At 42.3% G+C, this 27,473-nt stretch overlaps 1 protein-coding gene across 2 annotated transcripts in view; it reads right to left on the minus strand.

Annotated features, from left to right (window-relative positions):
- The window catches only part of LOC124161060, a 926,716-nt gene that overhangs the window by 197,975 nt on the left and 701,268 nt on the right, over nt 1-27,473 (minus strand). For both annotated transcript variants that reach the window (XM_046537229.1, XM_046537228.1), the window contains one exon: nt 4,237-4,374. In XM_046537229.1, coding sequence (XP_046393185.1) covers nt 4,237-4,374 — 138 coding nt within the window. The remainder of the gene's footprint in view (nt 1-4,236; nt 4,375-27,473) is intronic.

A 27,473-nucleotide genomic window follows, 5' to 3' on the forward strand; every position in this document is an offset into this window, starting at 1 on the left:
TTAGAACGTCAAATGCCACTTCAGCTTTTTATTGTAGCAATGAAAAATTTTAACAATCGTCTTTTGCAAAATATAGTCCTTCCTTCAAAGTGTATGATAACATTGTGGCCGTATTTTAATATATTTTCTAGCAATACGTTTTTTAATAATCTGTTCTATTCATGAATTTATTAAAAGTTGTAATTTGTACGTAAAAAGTTGCGATTTGACTGCAGTAATTGCCGAAAATTAAAGTAAATTTTTCGTTAAGTTCCACTATCATATTTATTAATTAACCTACCGTGGTCTCAACTGTCGACAGTCATTTTCAAAGCAATCAACTGCGATAGGGACCAACAAAAATTATGGTGCCTTAAAAAAGCGAATCGAAGCAATTTAGTCCAGAATGCAGCGGGCGAGGAGGACCGTAAGGGAGGGATGAAGGTCGCCCCGGAGGTTAAGAGAACCAATGCCTAAGACTCAGGAGAGAGAGAGACTACACCCGAGTGCCTATTGGGGACGCAGGCGTTCCACTCTACATGCGAGCATGCCGGGGGAAGTGTTGAAGAGACAGAGAGATTCCGAAAGGGGAGGGAATGAGGGAAAAGATTGTGGGAATGCGGAATGAGGAATGAGAGGAAGCTAGCTCCTCCGCCGACGGGAAGGGTGACGAGGAGAAGGAGGAGAAAAAAAACATGAGAAGGATTCGGCGCGAGGGTCAAAGATGGAGGTGCTTCGAGAAGCCGGGAGATGGAAAAAGCAGAGAATGAATATCGACGCGGATGACAGGTAAATATGAAAACCAGATCCGCCCCTTAAACGTAGGTTAAACTCGAAGTGGATGTGCATGAATCATTCAAAAGAGTTCCGGCAGAGATCAATGGTTACCTGGTGACGACAACTGATTCTCACAGGATATTTTATTTCTTCGATACCCCGTCACAAAACCACAGTATGCGTGGGAGACTTGTAGGAGAAATCAAATACTGCACTATAAATTTAAGAAATGGAGATTAAATTACAGGAATGGCGGTATATGTCTAAGTTGGATGAACATAAAGGCTCAAAAATGAAGGGCATGACGGTTTACGGTGGGAAAATTGAATTAATTAAAAAAATAATGTACTAACAAATCGGCATGCTATTTAAATAATCCGTTCAGTTCGCGAATTATTTATATGCATGGTGGAGAGTCGCTCCACTACTTTTCCAATAATATGCAAGTTTTAATGTGGTTGGATTCTGTTTTCGAAATAGAAAACCTAATAGCATCTTCAAATCATGAAGTGAAAAAGCGAATAACATCTCCTTTAATTTATGAAATCAAATAATGTACCAAGACCAATTTATTCATTTAAAATAATATTGACAAAGAGATAAAGTTATATATTTGCTTTGAGTTGAGTCGCTGCGAATCTCCGTAAATAGTTGAAAAATGGAATGGGGTGAGAATCAATATGCGGAAAAGGAGACGTTGAGAAAGAAGGGGAGCGAAGGTTGCGGGGTGGGGGTGAGGTGAGGCAGAGGGTGGGGGAAGTCAGGAGGGAGGGGGGGGGGAGGAGGGTTGGTTGGCCAGTTGGGTGGAAAAAAAAGGGTTGTCAATAATAGGATTAGATGATTTCCGGGGCTGCGGTGTGCGACACTCTTGTCTCCAGGAGTCGCTTCGTCCTTCGGCTGAACAAAAGAAGATACCCGCTCAAGAACAGTGATGTGGGACGGGTAAATACCCATATAGAATGGTGGCTACAAATGGGTAAATACCCAAAACCAAGACAATAATTCAAAATGTCGGCGGCCATTCATTTTTTTTTGTAAACTTCAACACAAATTTTCTAAGCTACGTGATGTGCTAACCACAAAAAGACTGCAAATAAAACTGTATATATTAATTAAAAAGATTTTTCCTCATTAGTATTATTCAACAATTAAATCCGCCCATTTGAACTCAACATCCCCATTTTGCTTCACATATCTTCGGCACAATGAACGGTGAATTAATCAGAGGTCACATTATCAATTGGTATCATAACTCCATTAGAACACCCATTTCTTCTGGTTACAATTTTGTTCGACGTGTTACAAGCATGTTTCCGAATATAATCACATATCATTGAACCAAATTAAGGTCTCATTGACCAGTGGAATGAATAAGGGGACTTCCCTTCCAATAGTCAGTCAAAATTACCGAAATGGGTGAGTGTTTTTCATTAGAATTTTTTGTTATTATTTCTTATTACATTGTTTTTGCTATTAGTTGTAATTAAAATTTATTGTTTATGTACGGAGCTAAAAATACCAGGGCATTTGACGTGACAAGACGAGGGCTTTTACGCCGACATGCTTCGCTGGTGGTGATGGTAGGAGACGAGCCGCTAGCGCCAGCAGCGGGCCGCTCGGCCAACCGCGGAGAAGGAAGGCGACTCAGCGAGGAGACGAGAGAGGCGGCGCCGCCGACGACAATCATTTCGCAACTCCCCGACTCTAAAGATACGGCCGGTCAAGTGGCACTCTGATTGGGCCTAACACCAGTTCAACACATTTTTTCTCGTAACGATTTCGTTCAATATGTTCCTCGTATGTTCCGGATATAATCCCCAAGCATTGAACCAAATTACAGTCTAATTATCAATGGAATAAATTTCGTCCATTAGTTATACGTTAAAATATATATTTCTTTCGTATATATATAATTTTTCGCACAGTCATTCAGCTCACCATTTGTCCGATAATATGCAAGTTGTAATTAACTAGTTTTAAACCATATTACTGTCTTAACGCCGGTGGAATGAATAAGCGGGCATCCCTTCTATTAGTTACACATCAAAATATAAATTTCTTTCACATGTAATTTTTCGCACAGTCATTCAGCCCACCAATTTTTCAATAATATGCAATTTTTATTATGACTGGTATTTGTTATCGAAATAGTATCATAGAGGAACTTCTTCGTTGGATAATATGAAAAACTACTATTTCCATAGGCGGATTTAGGAAGGGGTACGGGAGATACCCCCCACCGATGCTTAAAAAATAGATATAAATTTTTAATACGGTTATCATTACGTCTGCTTTATTTAGTGTATTACGGTGCCTCGATCATTTAGTTTAATGTTAATAACTTTCATGTCAACATAAAGAGAATATTTTCCACAGAAATTGTTACATCATGTTTTTAATCTCAAATATGAGATAACCTATCAGACCCTTGTACCCCCCCACCCCCATAAAAAATCCTGGATCCGCCGCTATTTCCGTACATTTACGAATTCTAAAAAAGATTTTCAATTGCGTTGGTTTTAACGATTGCCACCCGTTCATTACTGCGATAAATTTTGATGAAAAATTCTAATTATACGCACAAAATATTCTCCCAAGTATTTCAGAGCAATGGCTACAATCTCCTCTCCTATCCAGTAAGTATTTTTAAAATTAATTCACAAATTTTCAATCCACAGCATCACGCCAAGATTTTGTTTTGTCTATCTGAATATATATTTAGCCCATTTTGCGGATCTATTATCTAGGTATTCCACTCGATAATCCAAGCAGCCTATTTTTCTAGCTGGTCTATTCTGGTCTGGCTTCAGTTTCTATTCTACTTCACCGGATCTCAAAGGGAGGAAAACAAGAATGAGCCATCAAGAAAAGGGTGACGAAGGTTTTTGGCAATCAAGTCAAACACCGCTCGATCACCGGATATTCCTACTTTGCCACCAACTATCATCAACCCGTAAGCACCCATAGCTTAAACACACATCATAAGTTAATTAGAGGTCAAATAAAAAAAACATACCACGTAATCCACGCAAGAATCTATATATATAAAAGAGGATTCTATTTGTCTGTACGCTATGTATTTCCATATGTATTTAATGTTACCGTTAACGAATGAATGCAAGCATTCAGAGAAAAATAATTCAAGCAGGTATTGCGTGGTAATACAAGTACATTGTATACAACGTAGCAGTATTACATCGATATAGTAACGAGAGAACCAATTTTCCAGAACCAATCTATGATTTAACACGACAAATACCACAACAACGGTTCCTAAGAAAATTTTACTACATTTAAAGGTTTTAAAAATCAAAATATTGTTGAAATTCAACTGTTCCTGCGTGTTAAGTCTAGTGATTATCGTGGTAGCAGTATAATATTAACTACAAAGAGCCTATTATAACGATTGCCGCTTCAATTAACTTAATTTACGAGCGCGAACGGGTGCGGGGGCAAGAGGAGATGATGTTGACAGCTTACCTGCGATTCCTAGGACGGTGGATGCGACGAGGAAGAGCGTGGCTAGGGGCGGCGGCATTCTGTTCGAGCACGCCGACGCCGAGGACGCTCTCCGCCTCACGCGGCTCACGCCCGACGCCGGACGACCCCAACTCCTTCCTGCGAAATTAAAAAGAAAACAAACTACATTAATAATCACGTCTCAAATCAATCACCAGTACATACTATCATACCCAGCAGCGGCGAATATAGATTTTATCTTGGGGGATATGGCAAGATCAATGAGGTGCGGGAAATTTGAAGTAAAAATAATAATACTAGTTATAGTTATACTGATAATAATTTCGCCTTTATTACAAGCGAATTTAGCAATAGATAGTACTTTCCTATTTTTTCTTTCTTTGACAATCACATACATCCATGGCCTAGACGGTGATAAATCCACCCAGGCTGGGTTCGAATCCGCAGCTTTTAGGTCGGCAACATTACCCCGGGGCCACCGAGTCCTGCGCACACAACATACACCGAGGGTTTCCAATACAAGTTGTACACCGAGGCCCGCCGTAACAATAAGACACATCATATGAGTCATATTTCAAATAAACGAAATACTAAAATAAAGTAAGAACGATAGCACTGGGAAACAGTTATAAAATACTACAAAAGGTCTAAACGACGGCTAGTATACCGTTTAAACGCTGCGGTACTCAACTTTTTCTTTATTTTCCTCATTTTATGGGGCACTAGTACAAAATACTGAAAATATTGTAAAACAAATTGGACCGCATTGCACTCATCACAGCTCCGCGGACATTTATGAAAACGGATTAAAATGCGACCGAAGTGGCAGCAGAAATCAACCTTCTGTGGGATGGAATTGGGCCTCCTCTATGCAGTCCCCCTGCTCACAGTCTGCGGGGGTCGTGGGCTACAGACGCCCACAGCCAACTACATAATCCCTCTCCCCAGTTTCGCGGCCGGGAGGCGGAGGAGGTGACGGTTACGTCACATCCTGGAAGTCTAAAACCCACGGTGCGTGGGCCAGCCCGCAAAGTGCCATTCCCTTCAATCCTTAAGGGGGGATATCATGAAGTATGGTGGGGGGTGGGGAACGCGGCGTCGGGTCGCCTTCACAATACCCAGGGCGCCATCGGCGCGGCGGGGGAAGGGCCTAACGTTCCCGATGACACAGCAGGTCCCTTCCCCCCTTTAAGATGCTGCTGCGTGAAAATCATTTCCGCGGAGTGATGGTGACTGATCCCGATTCGTTAACGGTGCGAGCGATGCTGAAAGATCCCTTGGCTGATCTGAGCGTTCGTCGCTAACTTTCATCCACAGCCAGCGCTAGCTATAAGAGGACGATACTACAACCGTGGCTCAGAAATTGCTATTTCCTCGCTAACTTTAGTTAACGACTGCTAATAATAACCAGAATACACGCCATGTTTTAGCTACAGCCAACGCTAGCTAGCTTTAAGAAGATGAATACGATAACCGTGGCGGAGAAGCTGCTGATTTCTCCGATAACTTTAACAAGTGACTGTTAATAATAGTAATCACAATAAACGCCCTGGAGCCAAGGATAAGTAGGTATCACCCGCAAAAGACTTGGCGTTGCAGGAGCTATTTGGGCGGTGGATCGGTAATGATTGCTCATTATAGTCGACGTTTCGATACTCTAACCGAGCGTCATTCTCTGGACTAATTTGAGTGAGATGAATTGGATTAGTACTCTAATAAGCTCAGATTAAACAATTATAACTTTGGAAAACACGTAACTAAATCGCACAAACGATTGCGATCCAAATATATCACACCATTGCTCTTTCATAAGCCGAATGGATTTGCGTTCATCACATAAAAAGATCAGAGCTTCCAGTAGCTCAACGCCTCGGCCATAGAATCCGTTATCAGCATAGATTTCCACTTTCCAAACGAGAAAAAAAAAGTTAATTGCTCGATAGGGTTCTTTCCTAGCATCGAGGGCACGGTACAGCTCCCTTCAATACGATCGTGATAATTATAATAACTGCTACCCCAATAACCATAAAGCCATTTAAATTCTCGTTAAAAAAATGAATTTCACTGGACTCCACACATTTCTTCCGAGACCAAACGCGTGGGAAACCAGTCGTACCCAATTACATAATGACATTTTCGGTTCAATAATAACCTAGCGACCTTGATGAAGTGAAAAGGACGGAAGGATGAAAACCTAGCTAACATGCAGGAAGCGATTTCACATTGGATGTGCCCATAAAAGTAAGTATCAAAATCTACCTTAAGGAAAACACGAACTCGGAAACGTTAGAGCGGTTGGGAAGTCACAGTCAACAGTCACTTTGGCAACGATAATAATTGAGCTTGAGACAGCGAAGCAATTAAATTGAGTCAGCAAACGTCATACTGAAGAACGGCATGAAATTGAGGTTACCACAGGCATTAATATTTTTCGCAGTCGAAGGACACAACGGACGCGGTTGTTTGCAACAGTAAGAATGGGTGAGTAATTGAGCATGTGGGAAGTAGTAAGGCGAGTAATAAAAAGACACCCATGTTCTCGCCGCCTTGAATGAAACTTGCTACTCCAACGGGTTTCAATTCAAATTAGATAAGTGACGAGGTAAATTGGAGCGCCGCCAATTAGGAACTGAATTCATCAATGCACACCGTCACCTCCCCATTGTTTTTATTTGAACACCCTACCGCTTAAGGCAGGTTCAAATGGAGCATATTGGTAATCTCCCGGGATTATCTCCCTTCCAAAACTGGAATTCCTACTTTAATAAACAAATTGGGCCAGTCACTTACATTCTATCCACAAATCCTACCCCCAACCTTCCTTGATAATTGAAAATGAAAAACTTTGTGTATGTCCACAGTATTTATCATCGCACTACGCGTTTCAGCGAATCGCCTTCGCCATCATCAGGTACCATTGCAATATGTTCCACAACATCTCGCCGAACACCGTAGAATACCCAACCTTCCTATCCCTTGCTAACTTATCGTTCCTTTCTCTAATACGGATTTGAAAATTCCTTCCCCAATTAGTACTCACTCCATCCAAAACGTATTTAGAAGTTTCCTCTCTTCGCATACCAATAATATAGAGCAAAAAAATAGGAAATATTCATAATAATGCTTTGACACTTCAATCGCACCATTCACGGAAGAGTAATACTAGAGTAATCAGTAAAAGATCTGGACGCTACCAAAATAACCTTTAGTAACAATTCGAGCTAAAAATAAAAGGATACCATTGGAATGCACCCATACCGATGCGTGCTGACCGGTGAGTGTACTTTTATTGCCTGATACACTTAGACGAGGTGTGTTAAAACCCACAAAGTGAGGCAATATGGGTGTTTCGCTCCGTCACAATGGAGCACGAGAAGCAACAATACCTACGATTGGGTTGAGAGATCCAGGGACAATGGGCCAAGGCACGGAAGCAGGGGAACAAGATTCCTACCGCGGAGTGAAAGCTGGATTTCGTACCCCAGCGACTAAACTAGCATCATACTATGCACAATACTAAGCCAGGGAGAATGGAGAGGAAGCGGGAGGCAAGGCTCGGCGTGAGAACGCTTTGAGATTTTTTTCAGCCGAGTCAAGCTAAATAAAATTTGCACCCAAGCGAAATCCCGGAGAGAGTTCGGCATGCGTTTTTGTTTTCTTAGAGGCACTTGCAGGAAGTGAGCGATAGCTTGAGTCCTTTGCATTTAAGTAGCAAGGTGCGTGTAACAAATTTAAATAATGTCACAAATATAATTTTTATTTTCTTTACCAAAGTCACCGAGAAGACTACAGCTTTGAGCCTGATCCAACAGATGTGGTGCTGAAATCAATAAGCCCACAAACTCCATACGGCACCCAATTAACCTCCTCGGTCCAGGTATATTGCATACAATACATCGACGTTTGAATTTTTTACCGCTTTGCTAAGTGAAATTCCATTATTGCATCTAGTTCGGAGCTTCCTGACAGATAGCATTATTTTACAGAAGTATGATTCGCACAATTCGCTTATGTTTTTTTAACATCAAATTAACAAGGAGAAATGAAGTTCAGACCAAAATTAACGATGGATATGTTCCGGGACTGAGGAGGATAGGGACATGGCTACCAATAAAGAATCTCTTCCAACTCGTAGAACTGAACCTGGGCTCTCAGGGTGGAAAGCCAAAACTGTAGCCAACAAATTTAATATAGCCCCCTATGGCAGTACAGGTAGTGCTTAAGTGTTACTCTAAGTCGCTACATTTTATCAGAACATTATTTATTGGGTTCTGGCTCAAGTTACACCAAGTGAGGAAATTTTACGGGCGAGATATTTTCCAGCTTTTTTTCTCTCCTCCTTCAAAACGAAACCGCGAAATAATCCTCGTATAAGAGACGCTATGTGTGGAATAAAATTCTGACCCAAGCCTTACGTGCAGCCCTATAAACGGCCAGCCGCGGCAATTCGGTACCTAAGTCGTGCAGAAAACGTAAGCCGTCGAGGCGTGCAATCGGGGTGGACATGCCGAGAAGGTGGCGGGGAAGCGATCGGAATGGGTGGGGAAGAGAAAAGAAAGTTTCGACACAAAATAACACAAATACATTGTCAAGAACACTACGAAACTCTAATCTTTCAAATATCTTTGCGACCGGCCTATTCGTACAAGATCGGAATGATTTGGGCGGCGTCTCGGCAGGATGTGGGAAGGTCCATCAACTGGTTGTCATACAGATATTTCTGAAATAGATTTCAAAATGGATATAACAATCGGCAACCACTCGATAGCGGGAAAATGAATTAGAAAGAAGCCATTTTAAGAAATTCAACTGCTCTAAAATTCCCATCAAAATGCGAAGTGATTAAATATTACTTATATCATGACCCAAACAGTACGATGTTTACTATATAAAAATTTTTGCTTGTCAGAATGAAAATAATATTCTAATACTAATCGACATCTAGTGTGCGCAAAGAACCCCGTTAGAATTTGTGGACTTCTTTATGCAATTCCAAAATCTAAAGGGATAAGGCTAAATTTCTGCCAGTAGAATAAGTACCTACTATTAGAAGTGCATCAGTAGTAATAAAACGACATCAACTTCTCTCCTCAGGTGAGTATCCTCAAAAATCTCGACGGAAATCTCAATATTTAATAAGCGAAACTTACGCACGTAAGTTCTGAGTAATTTAACAACCTGGCGTACCGACTAGGAGCACATACCGGACCGAACTCAATGCACGGCCGCCGATTTGCTCATGAATAATCATGTTTCGGAAATCGCATTCCTCCGTGTAGGTGCGAACATTAGGGAGACAATGTTATCGCATCTCGCGGCCTCAAAGACGTCGGAGCGGGGAGGAGCAAGTGACCCCAACATTAATTTCCCTTTTCCGCGGCAAGAGATTACGAACCGCAGACCCGTGACCCAGCGCGTCGACTGAGGGGTCCCGCCCCGCGAGGGGGAAAGAAATAAGAGGGCTTACGAGAATGGAAAGAGACCCGCCCAGCGACAGGACGAATAACAGAACAAAAAAAAATACAGCGCGAGCGATCATCTCTCCCGACAGCTGGGAACCAAACGAAAAGCCGAGCACGAAAAGTCCCGGATCGCTAAGTCTAACGAGGAGTCGGCAGATGTTGGAGTCGTGGAAAGCAATGGAAAATCAATCAAATGCAAATCATATCTTATTGGTAAAAAAAAAAACTATAGCATATCCGACCCCCGAGTCGATGAAACTACTGGTCACCGGCGAGAGCCCGTAAAATACCCATTGGGTCGGTTATATGTGCAAGTCGATGGTCGGAAAGAATACTAGATTAGGCGAAGAAACATGGTTAAAGACACCTATTTTATAGGACTCAACCGGTTCCGATTATTGAACATAATCATTACTGGCAATGGAATGATTTCTTTTCCTTTTAGACGAGTTTCTTAAACGGTAAGTAATAACTTTCCTGGATAATCACCACCGCCTAAATAAATTGACATGGAGGAATAACTTATGAGCTGCGGCCCTTACACGTCGCTAAGGGAATACCGTTTTATTTTTCGTCACGGCGTCGACGTTTGGTTGATTGGAGGAAAGCGCGCATTTATCTCGCCACTGAAAAAAGTAAATGAAGGATCTACATGCAAGTCTAGCATGTCTCTCGTACATAAAATGTAACAGCACAGTGTCGCACGGCTTTCCTTACACTTTGATTGGAAAAGAACTTTAAATATATCGGAATGGGACTTTTCTTGAAAATTTTCAAACAAATAAACCTCATCAATAAAGGGAATTCAACCTTTATAAAATCCTCGCCTATGTTTGATGTCTCGCAATTGTAGCCCAAAACCAAGATATGTTTATGGTGCAAGTGAAGATTATCCAGAAATATTTATTAATTTTGACAAAGAACCACAGCCTTTCAAACACACTCCCTTGCGCCGCATTAGTAAATAACCCCAGGTAGTGACCCTCATAGTGACCGTTACATTCAGTCTACGACGATAAACGCTTGTCCTAGCTCGCCCACGTATTTAACATCCACGCAGCAATGAGAGAGAATGAACTGGAGAGATAGAGAGGGAAAAAATGGAGGATTTTTCGCCGAGAGAGGCGAGAGAGAGCTTCCTATCGTGAGTGGCTGCCAAAGAGAGCGCTCATATCCCGGATACAGCCCATTGCCAGGATTCTGGCGTGTAGGAAGTGGCAGACGAGGGAGACAGACGACGCACAGAGGGCGCGAGCGATACAGTGGGACATTGAGGAGGAAAAGACAAGGGAAGGCTGAAAAACATTCGCGTGCGGTTCCACGGATACGTTCTCTAAATGTGCATTTACACTACGTAAAATTTAGTGTAAAACAAGTTACATACAACATGTTTTACGAAAAAGTTACAAATCCGTGTAACATGTTACACGTAACATTGAGTTATAAAACAAAATATCGTGTTATAACACAATTTTACATGCAATAAGTTACACGGATTTGTAATTTTTTCGTAAAACATGTTATATGTAATTTGTTTACATAAGATATTACTCAGTGTAAACGCACCTTTAGGCAGACAACATTCATCACCATAAACAAAAATGAAAAGGTTAGTTTGACGCTGCCCTCCACTCTGTTCTCTTATCAGCTCATGTTTTCACACCGGCACCATTTGTTTTAAATACTTCATCACCTGTTCCATATAACTCATTCGAGGCCTTCTGTTGAAGCTTGTTTTCATGAGACTACACAGATACCATCTAAATTAACCGCAGATAATAATAAAAATTCGAATTTGAATGCCCTTGGCATTAGAGACAAGTTACTCTAAGAGGAAAATTTAAAAGGAAAATTCCCCAGAGTAGGGCATAAAGAAAGAAGTAACGAAATATAAACAATATTACTTTGTTGGCGAAACTGCGATGAAGACCATTTAATCCTTACGGTGTAGTTTTGAATATTTTCTACTTACTACATACAACACTACTCGCAACCGACTTTTTTTTCTCCAAAGTGACGCCGAGAACAATGAAAACATTACATGGCCGTTTATCTCCAAACAATTGGGAGAGAAAATCGACTAGCCAAGTCCCAAATTGCACCACACACAGTCAGGAGAATGACCGTTTTCGCTCTAAAGGAAGGCAAAAGATGCGATACAAGGAGAACCACGATGACAGAGGAAGGCCGGGAACAGAATCTGACGCCACCGGGACAAATGAGTGAGGAGGGACCGCAGCAGAAAACAACGGGAGCGGGCACAACAGTCTCCTCCTATTCTCCGCCTCTACTCGGGATTTTGAACACGCGCCGCAGAAAGAGGATCCACGACTACCCGTCACTTAAGCAGATTGGCAATTCAATCAGGCACGACCCTCATTGACACCAATTCACACACATATACACATACGCTCTCTCTCCCTCACAAACACATACACACAGAACGGAACGACCCCATCCACAAGGGAGAGAGAAAGAAAGATACTTAAAACGACGGATCTGCTTCATTGTTCCGTCCGAAACACTAGGAGCAGTCGTTTTCTCTTTCCTTTCCAGAGAACAATACTGTCGTGAGGAAATAATGCCGGATCGTTCGCTTCTCGGACGCGTATTGAGTTCGAGAATTCCGACGAGGTAAAAAAAAACGCGAACTTATTTAAATATTTTCCCATTAACAATCAACTGTAATGACGGGGTCGATAAACAAACAATTCACTACTGAACAATTCGGTGGGAACGCTCCACTTTGATACATCAAGCCTTTTGCCAAAAAATTTCATCGAAATGATTATCAATGCTAATCAAGAGAAAAAAAAGATTACTTAAAATATAATTCGGAATAGAAGTACGACAGATGAGCTTTAATATTAACAGAATACTTCGTGGAGGCTGTGTAAAGCTTGTTTCACACAAAAATCACACGTAGTGAGGGTTGAGTATCAGATTTTTTCACCTCACACCGCGAGGATTTTTGTTCGAAGATTTCAGAAAGCTCCACCTAGATTTGAACCTAGGTCCCTTCAATTACTAGCCATGCACTACACCCACAAGGCTATCCCGGAAAAATCATAACTGGTAAGGTAATGAGAGGTGAACTCATGAGCTTATAACTCTCTCCTATATAAATGATCCCGAGAAATTATGAAATGGTCGCGGGACTTGTCGATATGAGACTGAAATTGTTGCGCTAGATTCAATAAATAATCTCCCATCCCTTTGCGGCATGGGTAGAGCAGTAAACGGTTGATCCCAAGACGTCTCAGCTACGATGGGAACAAAATAACGGGACGAGCAGCTCCAGAACTCGAATTAATTGAATGGGAAAATATTTGTCTCGTCGAAAATTATCCATCGAAGATGGGCCGAACTAATGGAGTTAATAAACTTGAGTAAGGTCAAATAAAGCTCACGCTCACTCACTACACAGGACCACTTCAAGTTCGAGTTACACTCGATGTGAAAATTTGTTTCTCACGTATTTGATTGATGTCCGTCATTAGCGAGAAAAAAAGATGATTACTGAAGAGAATTTATTGATCTAAAAAAGATAAGTCGCTGGAAGAAATTATAAAAAAATAAAATCGAAAGATAATTATTCTTCACGGGATATTTTTTGGGGTCAGAGGAGAAAGCAGAAACTATCACCTGTTTTATATTGTTCCACAAAAATGCACGTGCGCGAGAGCTATAAAAAAATTAGGAATACATAAAAGTGTCTCATCACTCTCGTTCTGTTCCCCCACGGAATGGCATGCACTTAAGCCAGATAAAAGAAGGAAGAGCCTACCGGCGCGAGCCGGCAGACAATGTACCGAAATTACGCAACAAATGCCCTGAATGAATAATTAGCCCCGCGCCGAGAACATTTGCATGACCGGGGGAAAATAAAAGGTAACAGAGAAAGAGGTGGGGGTACCACGTCAAGAAAAAGAAGGAAAACGTTCTTTTAAAAAAAACTTGGAGAGAGAGAGAGAATAAAAAAAAACTGTGGATAGCCATCTGATGGTATTGCTTAGAAAATTTTCTCCCTTCCTCCCAGGACTATTACTGTGGAATTTTTTCCCATGGAAGCTGCACAATCCATTCCTCGAGTCCACGCACACAGACACACGAGACCACCTTTCTCCTACCTTCCCCCCTACGAAAACCACCCGCGAGAGAGAGAGACTGGCCAACTCCCTATATAACACGCGGTTCCCACGCCACTAGCATAAACGGGGAGTCAGAGGCAGAAGGGAGGGCGGAGGGGAGGTGCAGTGGGGTGGGAAAAAGTCAAAAGATAGAAAGACAAAGGGGGCGGGGGGACAGTGGGCTCCACATGGAAGAGTGGGATGGGGAGGAAGGAATAATGGCGAAGCATAGAGGGGAGGAAAAAAGCAGGCTGGGTATCGTGGGAGGAAGAGAAGTGGAAAACGAGGAGCAAAGAGGATTTGCATGGACGGCGGAAACAAAAAAATAAGAATGATAAACAAGGAATCGTATTGACGACTTGTTTTATTATAACAGCTTACTACACGTGTTTTGATTATAACACGATCATCATCAGGTACTTGATGTACATTCGATTTGGTGTTCCAAAACATATCTGATAATAAAATTGACTTCATTTAAAAAAACTAAGGACAGAAACAAATATCATTATGTCATCTATCTGTTACGTTAATTTTTCTGAAGAATTATTTAATTGTTTACCGACCTGTCTCACTTATACCGCAGAGCGCACTTTCGATACTCAATGAGACCTACTTACCTACATTATAACAATAAATTCTTTTCTCTTCCCATCTTACTTTATTTAAAATTCTTCCCTCTTAATATGGCTTTCATCATTCCTCTTGAAGCTCAGCACTCACTCCAAAAAGAACTCTAGAAAATGATATTTAAAGAGGACACATGGACGGTGGAAAAAAGAACAGAATCATATATGTGCTTCTCATCTATCTGTCACTTTAAAGTTGATAAGGGATAATTCACTAACACTCCGACCTGTTTCTCTTCCACCATTTACCATTTTTCCATAATTTCCCATCTTAATATTTAATAAGGGCCTACTTCCCTTCATTCTTACTATAAATTCTATTCTATTACTACCTTTCTTTAGCAAAAATTCTGCCTCATAACACGGATTTTACAATTCCTCTCCTCACTCACCACTTGCTCCAACAAAGCCTCTATCTCCTCAAGAATCTGCTCTCCTCGCCCACCATCCTTAGCATTTACTAGTTCCTTTTACTCTCCGTCCAACTCAACATACTCATCTCATCCACCATTCGTCATACCCACGTTCCCGATCAACGTCCACGTTTCGGTCTCGAAAATCGCCAAGATCAATATTAGACAATCCACTAGCCTCTTCACTACATTTAACACAACGATGCTTCCCGATCAGATCTTTCCTATTCATAAAAAAAACTCCTTTGCTGACGCTATTCTCTTCCTCACGCGAGCACAAAAAGTTTGGAAAAGGAGAGGGGGTCAAAAGGGTAAGAAAACAAGGAAAATTTCGAGGGAATCCATTCGGAGGGGGGGGAGAAGGATCTCATGGAATGGGTACACACACACACACAAGAGAAGCTGAAGACATGATTCGAACTGCACATTCGCAGAAAAAGGGTTTTTATTTTTCGGGAGTGGACAATGGTCGCCACGGGGCATTTCGGAAGCAGCAACCCCGCCGGCACGGACCTCGGTGGTCGCCTTGCCCACCCCTCTCCCCCCCCCCCGTTTCCCCTCGTCTTCTCCGGCCGAATTCCCCCAAAAAGCGACGCACCCGCGGGCACCACAGTCGACGAAACACAAGAGAGCAGATCACTGGCCTTTAACGGTGCGAATTTGGGGCAGGTGTGTTGTCTGCACCGGTGGCTTTCGCTCCGTCAGCCAAAGGCAAGTCCCCGTCTGCCACCACCGAAATCGCGTCGTAGGTTTTTAGATTAGGAGCGTGCCAAATGTATGTACTCACTGCGAATTGAATGGCCCAAAGTAATTAATGAATAAACGAGTACTCTACTACCTACTTGAGTCCCAGCATAAATACGAGAGTACTCAAACCAATACGCAACTACTCGAGTGAAAACATACTGGACAATAAAGAAAGATTTAGTGCTTTCCCGGCGAATACAATTCGTGAAATGTTCTCGGGATCGCCACCGGGTCTGGAACTGCATAAATGCCGACGTTTCGATGTCCGACTCGACCATCGTCCTCAGGGCTGTGAGCGTCAAGTGAGATTATTCCGTCCAGAGTGATAAGCAAGGAAAAATCGCTCTCGACATTCACAGCCCTGGGGGCGATGGCCGAGTCGGACATCGAAACGTCGGCAATTATGCACTTCCTGACCCGGTGGCGATCCCGAGAACATTTCACGACGGATACTCGACTATATTTATCCCTCAAAAAACCTGAGACGATATTGAAGTTCTATCTATTTCATCTGACACTGAAGTTATATCCGCATGCATCTCCGATAATTTCCGAAACTTATTGTGGAAGATAGATATTGTAAACTTTGTAGTTTTTCCCAGGTTGAGTTACCAAGTTCATGAAGTCGACAAAACGGCTAATTTAAGGTGCGCGGAGTCATTTATTGCACTGGCGTGTCTATATTTTTAAGTTTTTCATGGAACAAAAAATAAATCAGAATTAATGATAAATATTCTTAAAATGAGGTATTACTCATTGTTATAGCATGCATACAAGGCCAGATATAAATTTACAAAGTACAGCGGCATTTGACGCCGACAGTAATTCATAAAAAATATAAGTGTCTGAAATAAAATGAATGAAACTAGAAATAGCATTCAAAAGCAGTTTAATTGTACTGACGATTTATAATGATTCAGAGGAAGTCAGGGACTTCGTGAATATAATTACAATTTAAAAAAATTAATACAAACAAAGGGTCAAAAAAAACATACGTCGAGCATTTTGAGGAAAAGGCACTAAATTAATTTGATGAATTCACAAAAGTAATATCATAAATTAGCATTGAAAAAAAATACGAATTTTTTTGCTCGATCCATCAAAACGCGACGAAATTAAAGAGAACTAGGGAACGGAATCATAAAATATGTCATTCACTCTTTGATACGGAAATTGCGTCCGAAGACTGCAAGGGGGAGGTAAAAAGAACTGTTCTTTTTGTTCCACGCGGAATTAAAACATGCTCCGACCGGATTTCTCTCGGAACTAATTTAAATACGCAAACAGTGCGAATTCGTCTTGGGGACGCGAACCAACGCCAACACCTCCCCCTTTATTTTTTTTTTAAGGTCGAGCCGGGGTTGAAGGTTTGTTTTGAACGGAGTGATAAAAATGAGGAAGAAAAAAAATGTAAAAAAAAATAAATAAAAAAAAAGACGAAGACGGAAAGACTGGACACAAAAGCGGAAGAGAACGGGAACGCTTTGGAGGAGCGGTTGAAAACGGAAGGAGAGAACGGTAGGAGAGGATGAGGGCGGGGGAACTGTGACGAAGTATGAGGGAATGAGGGGAGGCATAGTTTTTTTTGTGTGGGGAGGTGGGGGAGTATTGTGGAATGGTGCGGAGGAGGGGATGAGGTGGGAGGGGGCGGAGAGAGAGAGTGGGGCAGGTGATGGAGTCTCCGGGCGAAGGAAAGAAGCCCTTTGGCCCGGAACGAGCACCGACCCGAGGAGAAGAGCCTTGTGGGATGCGAGAGAGAAGAGGGAGGGGGAAACGGGTGGGGGAAGCGGTGGCGAAAAGAGGGAAAAGGGGGGGGGGAAATGCAGTATCCCAGAATATAAGCATATATGCACGGAGAGGGACATTTGGACAGGGATTTGCCACTGTTTTATTGCAATCATTCGGTTATCTATTTCTTGTATTTCGTTCGCCCCCGCGGATACATAAACTTATTTCCTTTTCTCATTCTCAATCTTAAGAGACATATACACGAAGGTGATGCTAAAAGCTTCATCATTTTTTAATTGCAATCATTCGGTGATCTATTTGTCATATTTCGTTCGCCCCCGCGATAAAAGAAAATTATTTCCGTTTCTTGTTCCCATTCGCAAACAACGAAGTGCTGGACATGGCGGGTGAGGCAGGTTCTACATGAAATACGGAGGAGACAGACAGTATCGATGGAGGGACTACTTGCAAGGAAGGGGATGTTGAAAACAATGTTAGCTGGTATATTGTTACGTAAAAGCATAATAAAAATGTTTGTTTTCCATAGATCACGAGGTAAGAAGTTGCGACCCCATGTCTACAGACAAAAAATGCTTCAAAATGTCTCCCCCTCGACCTCCTACAGTATTAATGATACCTTCTTATACACCCTGTAAGTATACAAGAGAGGCTTTACCATAGTATTGTTACTATAAATCGGTTCTCCATTTGTCATACTTCGTTCATCCCGCGGACGAATGAAATTATTTCAGTTTTGCATTCACGAAACGTATGGTTTATTTTCCAATTATAATGTAAATTTTATACTCCAGGTATTCAGCAAATTTTACTATAATGATTATCGCCATAACTCTGAGCTACCTCCAAACTATAATAATCCAAAATTAGCCAAAACTTGCATTTTAATATCATTTCTTCTTATCTGCGTTGTGACATATGTAGATGACCCAACTGACCTAAATTAGGACATGTTTTATACGGTCAAATTAAAATCAATTTTAAAGATAGAATTACCCTTCATTCTTCCAGTATGATGATCCATTTCCAACTTAACCCTTTCTCGGATACAGAAGCGAAAAGTTAAGAACGACACTCACTTCTCCCGTCGAATTCTCTAGGCCCTCTCCCAGGATTGTTCTATATTAGAAGGGCTTATTCTTTAATTTTTCATAATTTCGTTCACTTGGTATCCCCGCAGGCACTCCTAAATTGGTCCGTTATTTGGTGTGTTTGAAACGCACCTGTTTCTTATCATCAGGTAAGGAATTCAATACTTTTATACTGACATCATGACTTTTGATGAAAAATGAGTAGGGAAATAGCATGACCCCACTGCACTAACACTCCAAACGAACACATGAATACTAAAGAGAGAGGAGGAGGATTCCCACACCAGACATCTGCCCACCACACTTGAGCTATGTCTCTCCTCCTCCCAGCCAACAATTACATGCGAGGAGGAGGAGAAGGAGCGCAGAAAAGAAGAGCGAAGCCAGCCAAGAAGAGACGAAGAAGAGAAGGAGCCTTCAATGTGAGAGAATACACCGGGATATGAGAGCAATTCTTGTGTTCTTGAGCGGGTGAGAGGCGTGGGAGAAGGGCAAGGAAATTTCCCTCCGTAGAGGCCGCCGCCTCGAGGGCTGACTGGGACTCTGCCGCCGCTCACTGCACGTGGGGCTAGGAGGGGAGAGAAATAGTTTCGGCGGCGAGAAACAGGCAGGGATGTAAGAGAACCGTGTAAATCCTCAAGATAGGTATAATATGATTTTATCAGGGCAAATAAAAATTCATAAACGCACGTTTACTTTTGTCACGCATGCTCTCCGTAACCACCTCTAGAGGATGCATAAAAAACCCTTATACGAGTCGTATTTTGTCTTTTCTCACAAATACTTACTCGCTTATTACTAGCGTTATCAATTGGAAAATTATGGGCATATAGAGGACATATTTAATAGCATTTATCATTATCTTAAACATTTGACACCACAGAAAATACCGAGGAAAAGAATTTTCGATTAGAAGTGGTACGTTCTCTAGAGGGGTATATTCCGTTTATCCCCTTATACCAGTCGTTTTTGTCTTTCTCACAAAGAATTATTCGCTTATTACTCGCGTTATAATTTTGAATTTTTCATAGCATGGTAAATTTTCGTTAACATTTAACATTATCTTAAAACAGTTAAGATTATAAAAAATAATTAATAGTAGCAGGCGTAACTTGGTGGAAATCCTTTATCGTAGGAATTGAAGAACAAGAAACTTGGCTATTTCCACATGGTAATTTATTGTGACCGACCATTCTTTTTTTTGCTATAAATGTAGGCCAATTTACCAGTAACTCCTCTCCTCAGTAAAGAAAACCATGGTCGGTAATAAAAAATTACCATGTGGAAATAGCCAAGTTTTTATTTCTTCTATTCCTACGATTATAAAAAATACCATGGAAAAGAATTGTAAAGCAGAAATGATACGTTCTCTAAAGGAGGACATTCCTTATATCCAGAGGGGAATCGCCTAATGTAGGTGATTGACGAGAAGGGATGGGAAAAATACTAGGATTGTCAACAAATCGAGAAGGGAGATAATAACAGCACCTAAATAATAGCTCAGTTTACGCACCGGGCCTTGCGCGATGAAAATTAATCGCAATAGATTGGAAGAATGCTTAATACAATAGCGAGAGCTCTTGAGCTCGGATTTTTCAATATCAGCGTATGCAAGCTGAGATAGAAAAACTCCATCCGATATGCGTGCGATAGCCGGCGTACTCAACGCGGTGATGCTCCGGCAATAAATTCAAATGAGCCCGCGTGTCCTTCGGAATATCTCAAAACACACGAGAGACAAAAACGCCGTGGGAGACTGCCATTCCTCTCCGCTTCTTGCCCGCTGCTCAACCACTTCGAGCCGTAAAAAAATGCGCATAATGGACGGAAGCGCAGAAAGAAAAGAAGCGAGGAATTTTCGCAATTTTTTGTGCGAAATATTCCAGAAAGCTAAATGCGGAGGTTTTTCGGTTCCATTCCAATGAACCGCCGAATATTTACCCTTAGTGCACGGCGGAATGGAAAAATGAAAGCATACGTGTCACAAAACTAGAAAGAACTCCACGGGTAGTATGCCGTGCTGTTATATATGAAAAACGTGGGAAACGGTAAATAAAAATACACGGATATCAAGACATAACTTTCTTTTTCGAATCCGAACAAAACTATTAACACGGCAAGAATGAAAATCGGTGAGTAATTAGTGTTACGTATGAGAAAAATTAATTATCAGCGTTTAACTGTATGGTTATCAACTGGGAGCGTGATAGCCAAGGGGGCAGAGCGCAGATCGCTTAGCCCTAGAGCTTAACAATGATGAGACTTGATATTATATGAGTGGGTAAGAAGCCAAGGGGTACAGGTGATTTATTTTTTCTAAACAGAGTTTCGTACAAAAATTAGGTATAGAAAACAAATGAGATAAATTAGATATTTAGTGGTGCACTTGATTTTCCACTCGACGTCAGCACATGACAGAGGCTCATTCGTATCCCTTGGCAACCAAATTTTTGTGTATTTCTGCTAACAATTAAGCTTACCAAACTATGCTGAGAAAAATATCACTTTTACCCCTGGCTTCTCATCACCTCATATGTATTATCTAGCTGAATTATTGCTGTAAAATCCCCTTTTTCCGTCGCCGTCAATCCGCGGAACAGACCGCGGACCGGTTGGGAGCGCGGATAATCCAGGGGGGTCGGACGACGGCGGATTAGCGGAGAGAATCGGCGAACGGAAAGTTGAGAGAGGAATGCGGGGAGGAGGAAATGGGCGAGTTTATGCGTGACACGGTGCCGCAAAAGAGGACAAATCGAACCACAATCACTCTTTCTCGTCTCAGTGCACACTCTCCAGGGAGAGAAAAAAAGGGAAACACCGCAATCGCGCAAAATTCCTCATTTGTTCCCATCGGAATCGGCGACTTGAAGCGGCGGCACGGGAAAAGGGGGAGCGAAAATTTTACTCATTTAAGGGAAACGGGAAAATATATTTAGTAGGGTAACGAATCAAAATCATGGAGGAGTATCGGGAATTTATCCTCCATTGGGAGTGAATCAGCAGGAATAATTAACGCCATGAATCCGTATAAAGAGCAGTGATCATTCGATAATCGACACTTATACATATAGCATTAAGTCGCAGCACTGATCAGCACAAGGAGCTTCACTTAGGAATTACGCCAAATCTGGTATTAGGAAACATTGACATACCGCACTTGGAATACCAGTAATAATAGGGATTAAGATAGTAAAAAAAATCCATCGTGAGTGAGGGTAACCCATGCTGTGATCACTGAATCTTTGCCCGATAAAAGTGCTGCAAATGAACGGATGATTTTAAACCAACCTACTCTCATTAACGTCTCTAAGGTTGTCGCGGGCTTAGCACGCTCAAAACAAATTACTTCGTAGACAAAGAGAGACAGAGATAGAGGAACCGATTAATGAAAGGCTGAAATAATATTTTTTGAAAGTATCTAAATTAATTAGCGTTACCTACGAAAACATGCTAACTCACGACTAACCAATTCTAGCACCAAATTGGCGACGCAGCGATCGCAATGGTGCACCTCAGCGACATTGGACTGGCATGCGTTAGGATAATCCAGGGTCAGCAGTTTCGGCCCGCAACGAAACCTCCAGCTCCTTTCTCGCGGTCGGTACGCAGACTTCATTATATCAGCTGGGCATTCTCGGTCAAATGGGGCAGGGCAGAACGGCGTCCTATTAATCGGCGAAGAGAGGCGATTCGTTGATCGCTCGACTGACCGTCGCCGTTGTAGCGTCACCGAGGCGGATTGTTTGAACCTTTTCTGCGTTTCTGCGGTCACGGGCGTCGTCTTCGGCGGTGGCGAACGAATCGCATTGCTACGCGGACAGTTCTTTTAAGAAGCCACCTTTCCAACCCTTCCCGAAATCCCTCCATCCCCTCGAAGAGGTAGAGATGCCGAAGCGCATACCAAGCCGACCGGAGTCTATTCTCTTCTCCTTCCCGCGGGAGGAAAATAAAAATGCGAGGGAAACACACTCCCTTGTGGGATACCCCCCATCTCGACTAGCACACCACACCTTCTGGCGACATTGAAAGAATCCCATCCTCTACTTTTAATGAAGGCTTCTCGAGAATTTCACCGGTTTAAATCTTACTGTTCCACCAACGCTACCTCGGGCGACTTGCACATCGTCATTATGATGAGTGAACTAGTTACTGATAAACAAGAATTGCCATTAGAAAAAAACTCTCATGGACTGGGAATGGAACCACGGACCCATGTTAGCTAGTTTGTGATATTAAAAAAAATTAAAATTATCTATAAACAGTCAAAACAACCACATTTCTCCTGATACTTATCCTTAGCTGGTACGATCTTAGGATTTCTGATAAAGGCACGAATTATTATTGTTTTTTATTTTTTTAATATTTGAGTCTACGTACTGCCAATAAACGAAAATTGTTTTTATCTAACAGGATCTCAATGCTGGTAAAATATTCTCGGGTTTTCTAATGGGTGAGTTGCTTTTAGGCCAACCCACCCGGTGGAAAACCCGATATTTCACCTGTATCATACGCTGGAAAAGAACAAAATCACATTTCGGATCTCAATGGTCTCCTAAGCAAGCTTGTCATTCCTTGCTCATCAGCCAGTCTCTTTCTCCCGAGGATTTCACCCCTCCTTCTCACATCTTTCCTCATCTTTCACGATCCTTTCCCACAAAACCGCAGGCATGCGGCCTCTGCGGCCAAATCGCTCGCTGTTGACAAAGCCTTGCCCGCCTTCCTCTCCCTCCCCGCGGTCAGGGTCGCGCTCCTTTGCAAGTGGTCAACCGAGGTTCGAGTGCTCTTTAATCCATTGAGATCACTTTCCCCGTTGTAGGGTCCCCCACAGAAGCAACGACTGGGTCTGAACGGATTTTCGCGGTCAGGTGCCTTGGTAGCGATATCGCAGAATCAGTCGCGCGATTCATTGAGAGGTAAAGCAATGGTTCCAAATCTGTGCAATCTATCAATCTACGTATGAACTACGCCTATCCAAACATATATCCTATAAGATGCAATTTATACTGATCACCTAGCCCAATATACTAGGTGAATTATAGGAACTTCGACACTTTTAACTTGTTCGAGGACCTTAGTTGGGGATACACCATCGAAAAGAAATCATTAATAATCACATGACATAACAATCTACATTAAGCATTGAAATTGTACTTTCCTGCTGATAATTCTCCGGAAGATCAAGGGTAGGTCCACCATATTCCTGTTTCATCCATTGAGTTACCCCTTTACCTACCTCTCATCCGGAGGGAAAATAATAATTTCTGACAGGCTGAGGCAGGGAGAAACTCGAAACACAAATTTCTATAGAGCTGAGAATACAAAAGCAACGGAAAACAAAGCGATTTATTCTGCATTAGCGGGCTATTTTTCTGCTCGAGGGGGTCACTGGATTGGCAAGCTCATTTTACGGGAGAACGCACAATTATTCGCATATTGAGGCAGGGGGGGGGGGGGGGGGGGCCGAACTAAACTGAAAAAAAAACCAAACGAAGAATAATGGGACATAGGTGCAGAGCCGGGAAATATTCCTGGGGAACAGACACGATAGCAAAGGGGGAAATCACCCCAAACCTCCCTTTGCACTAACTCCTAAAAATCGCCCCGGCTTACTAATACACATAACGCGAGACGGCGATCTCATAAAGAGGTAATCTTACATCCACGAAATTTTTCGAGAGGAGTAGGGAGCTTTCCCAAAAAGGCACTCATACGTAATGACGCGAACAGACCATAAGTCAACTCGTGCATCATAGCTCAGCATTGAGAAGCATCTCCGAAGCATTATATAATCGAGAGCCTCGCAGTGAACACTCTTTATCATCATCAGATAGGTACTTGGCAAATCCAAATCTGCACACGGAATAAAAATAAATTCTTTTTACCATGAAAAAAGTATAGCAAAATTATGATTCCATTGTAACAGAATATTAAAAAAAAAAGTATCAAGTCCGCCTTTAAATGTGCTGTCAACCACCGCGCATTTAAATGGGTTTCAAAAGTCGCCACTCGCGGCGCTGACTGACAAAGTGATCCGAGTTTCACGGGAGAATAAGGTATAATCAGGGGGGTTAACCGTAATTTATGTTTATAATGATGTAACCTATCAAATTCATTAAAACTCCATGCTATTCCTCGCAATTACAAACATTATATTGCAAAATATTGGAAAAAATGTGGATCGCATTGCACTCATCACCGCATCGCGGACATTTTTGAAAACCCATTAAAAAGCGAGCCATGTGGCACCAGAAATCAGCCTTCTATGCGATGGAACTGGGCCTCCTCTATCCATTCCCCTTGGTTATACATCAATCCGCGTATAGTCCTCCTCGTCTTAGCTGACCAACTCCACCCTCTCCCCCACACCAAAGACCATCCACACCGTTTTATAAGTGCCTCCAACCGTTAAAAATCAACCCTTTTCCCCGAACTCCACACAAAATCCCTCTCCTCTTCAACCTCACCTAACCCCAGAGCAAACCGACCAATCTAATCTGTTCGATAGAGCGTGAGGTTTATAAAACGGAGTGAGAGATGGGGATAGACAGAAAGAGGGAAAAGAAGAATCCCATCCACATAGAGAGGGAAAGATAAAGAGCTAAAGGGAAGAGAAGAGAGAGAAGAAGGACGACACAGAGAGAGATGGGTCAGACGATTGTGTTTGGGACGCCGAGTGTGTTCGAGTCTAGAGATCCGTGGGACGGAGGCGGCGCATAGACATGCCGATTAGCATTCCCCGGGGCTTGAAGCGAGGAGGCCGGCGCGGGAGGAGTGCACTCTCCCACGCCCCCTTCTCCTGCTACCGATTCCTCATCCCCAGTCCCTCCGGGGAGGTCGGGAGGGGTGTGCATCGCTTCAAACCCCGCTGCGCCCCCTAGCCCTCTTCTCTGGTCACTCCCACGCCACGCGGATCGTCCTTCACGCCGCCGGAGACGTCCAAAGACTCTTTCTCCCTCACACCACACCCCATCAGCGGCTGCGAAAGCACAGGAGAGGTGCGAGACTAAGCGCCGCGCCGGTTAAGAAGTGGCCGACAGCGGTCATAACCCGAGTCGAGGGGACGACTACATAGACGAACTCCATCCCCTTAACCCGAGATGCGCGTGGTGTGTACATCACCCCGTGGTTCTTCTTTATTTAATAAGAATAATTATTAGCATCAATTTAATTCGGTGGACCTATTTAAAAAAGAACAAAGCATAACTATATAATTCCAAGGAAAGGTAAAAAATTATTTTCGTGGGGCGCCTACATTTCGCCGTGCGCTCTCTTCTGGGTTAAGCTCGATTTATATTGCCACTGAGGGCGCTTTTAGATCGGTTTTCAGAAATATCTACAGCTCGACGTAGAGAGCAAATGTATCCATTTATTCTAAATTATTATCAAAGTATATTCTATTGTGAGTTGCATCAGGTTTGATCTGATGGAGTCCTAATAAATTAGTACATTATAAGTTATTGTGGTGTTGCATATGAGCAGGGCCGGTTTAAGCGGTAAGCAAATTATGCGGCCGCGGATAGCGCTATGAAAAAGAGGGCGCCTAATCGCTCAGTCCAGTGTTCAATATTAATGAAACAAGGAGATAAAAAGTCGAGGGTCGATTTACTCAACAGAATTATTGTAGAAGTAAGTAAATAGCGTGAAGAGGAAGCCTATACCCCACTATTCGGGTTATTGTTATTACCATATGGACTCGTCATAGAACTCCTACTAACTCTTACGTTATTTTTAGAAGGGGGGCGGAATTTTTTTCGCTTACACTATAAAAATGTTTGGGACCGGCCCTGTATTAGAGGAATATTGCTAGTAACTTTACTAAATTTATTACAAGAACGTCCGTTGGAATGGACATTGTTTATAGGTGTAAAAAAAAGCCACGATAACCTAGATAACTGTTTCCAATTTTTAAAGGCAAATTCTAGAAAAAATAAATTGACAGCTCTACTTTTACGATCAAGAGTCGATGAACCGCAATAAGTCGGAACTTATTTTGAATATACATTTGCAATGACATTAAAATCGTTCCTCGGCGTAATCACCATGGAAATGATCGCGTAGTTGGCATAGATAAATGTCGAGAGAAAGAAACCGAGTCGGGCAGGGAAGAACCGAAGTGATATTCCATGGGGGAAAGAAATAGGAACGTGGGGGTAGGGGAAGGGGCTGTGTCAAGATTTCCCTGGGGACCCGTGAGAGCCAACTCCGTAAAGACTGCACGAAGACGACTTCCGCATCTGGGACGCCGAAGCTTTTGTGTGAGCGCACTGGTTGTTGGAGGTGGGGGGAAAAGAGAGCGATATCATCCACCGGCAGGGAAATGGTGTGACTGCGGCACGGCGAGAAGGAAACTCCTGCGATTTGAATGAAAGGAAATAATGCGCCAATATGCTTCGAACAATGGCGACCGATTTCGCCCCCGCCGACTCGATTGCAGAGTCTTTATGTGATGTGAAAGGTTGAATGATGAACTGCAGACTATTCGAGACACGCCAACACATACTGCATTTGGATCGCTTGAAACTTACCCCTCGAAGCCTGGCTAACCCCAATGGTGGATAGGGGATAAGAGTTGACAGGCAATAACGTAAAATACTCGAGAGTCAACTAAGAGTTGGCATTTGATACACTTAAATACATATTCGGGAATTATATATTTTACGTAATTACCACGAACTATTTCCGAATGATCCTTCATTGAAATTGATTATTTTTCGTCAATTATAAACTAAATACAAAATAATCATGAAGAAATCAAGCATGAGAAAGAGAGGGAAAATATGAAAGTCTACTGAAAACCAAAGATATAGATAAGGAAAAATTAAAACGGTCACATCGTGAGGTATGATGGTCTAATGAAGACTATTTCCAGAGAAAAATCTGGTGATGCACGAATTAGTAGAGAAGAAATACACAATTACGATTGACTTTAGTGGATACGACCATTGAAAGCAGAGCTGCATCCTAACAACCGTAAATTTCGTCGATTGATGCGTAAAGTAATGAAAAAAAATTTTTTTTA

The sequence above is a fragment of the Ischnura elegans genome, chromosome 6 (assembly GCF_921293095.1).
Source record: "Ischnura elegans chromosome 6, ioIscEleg1.1, whole genome shotgun sequence".
NCBI classification, from domain to species: Eukaryota; Metazoa; Arthropoda; class Insecta; order Odonata; family Coenagrionidae; genus Ischnura; species Ischnura elegans.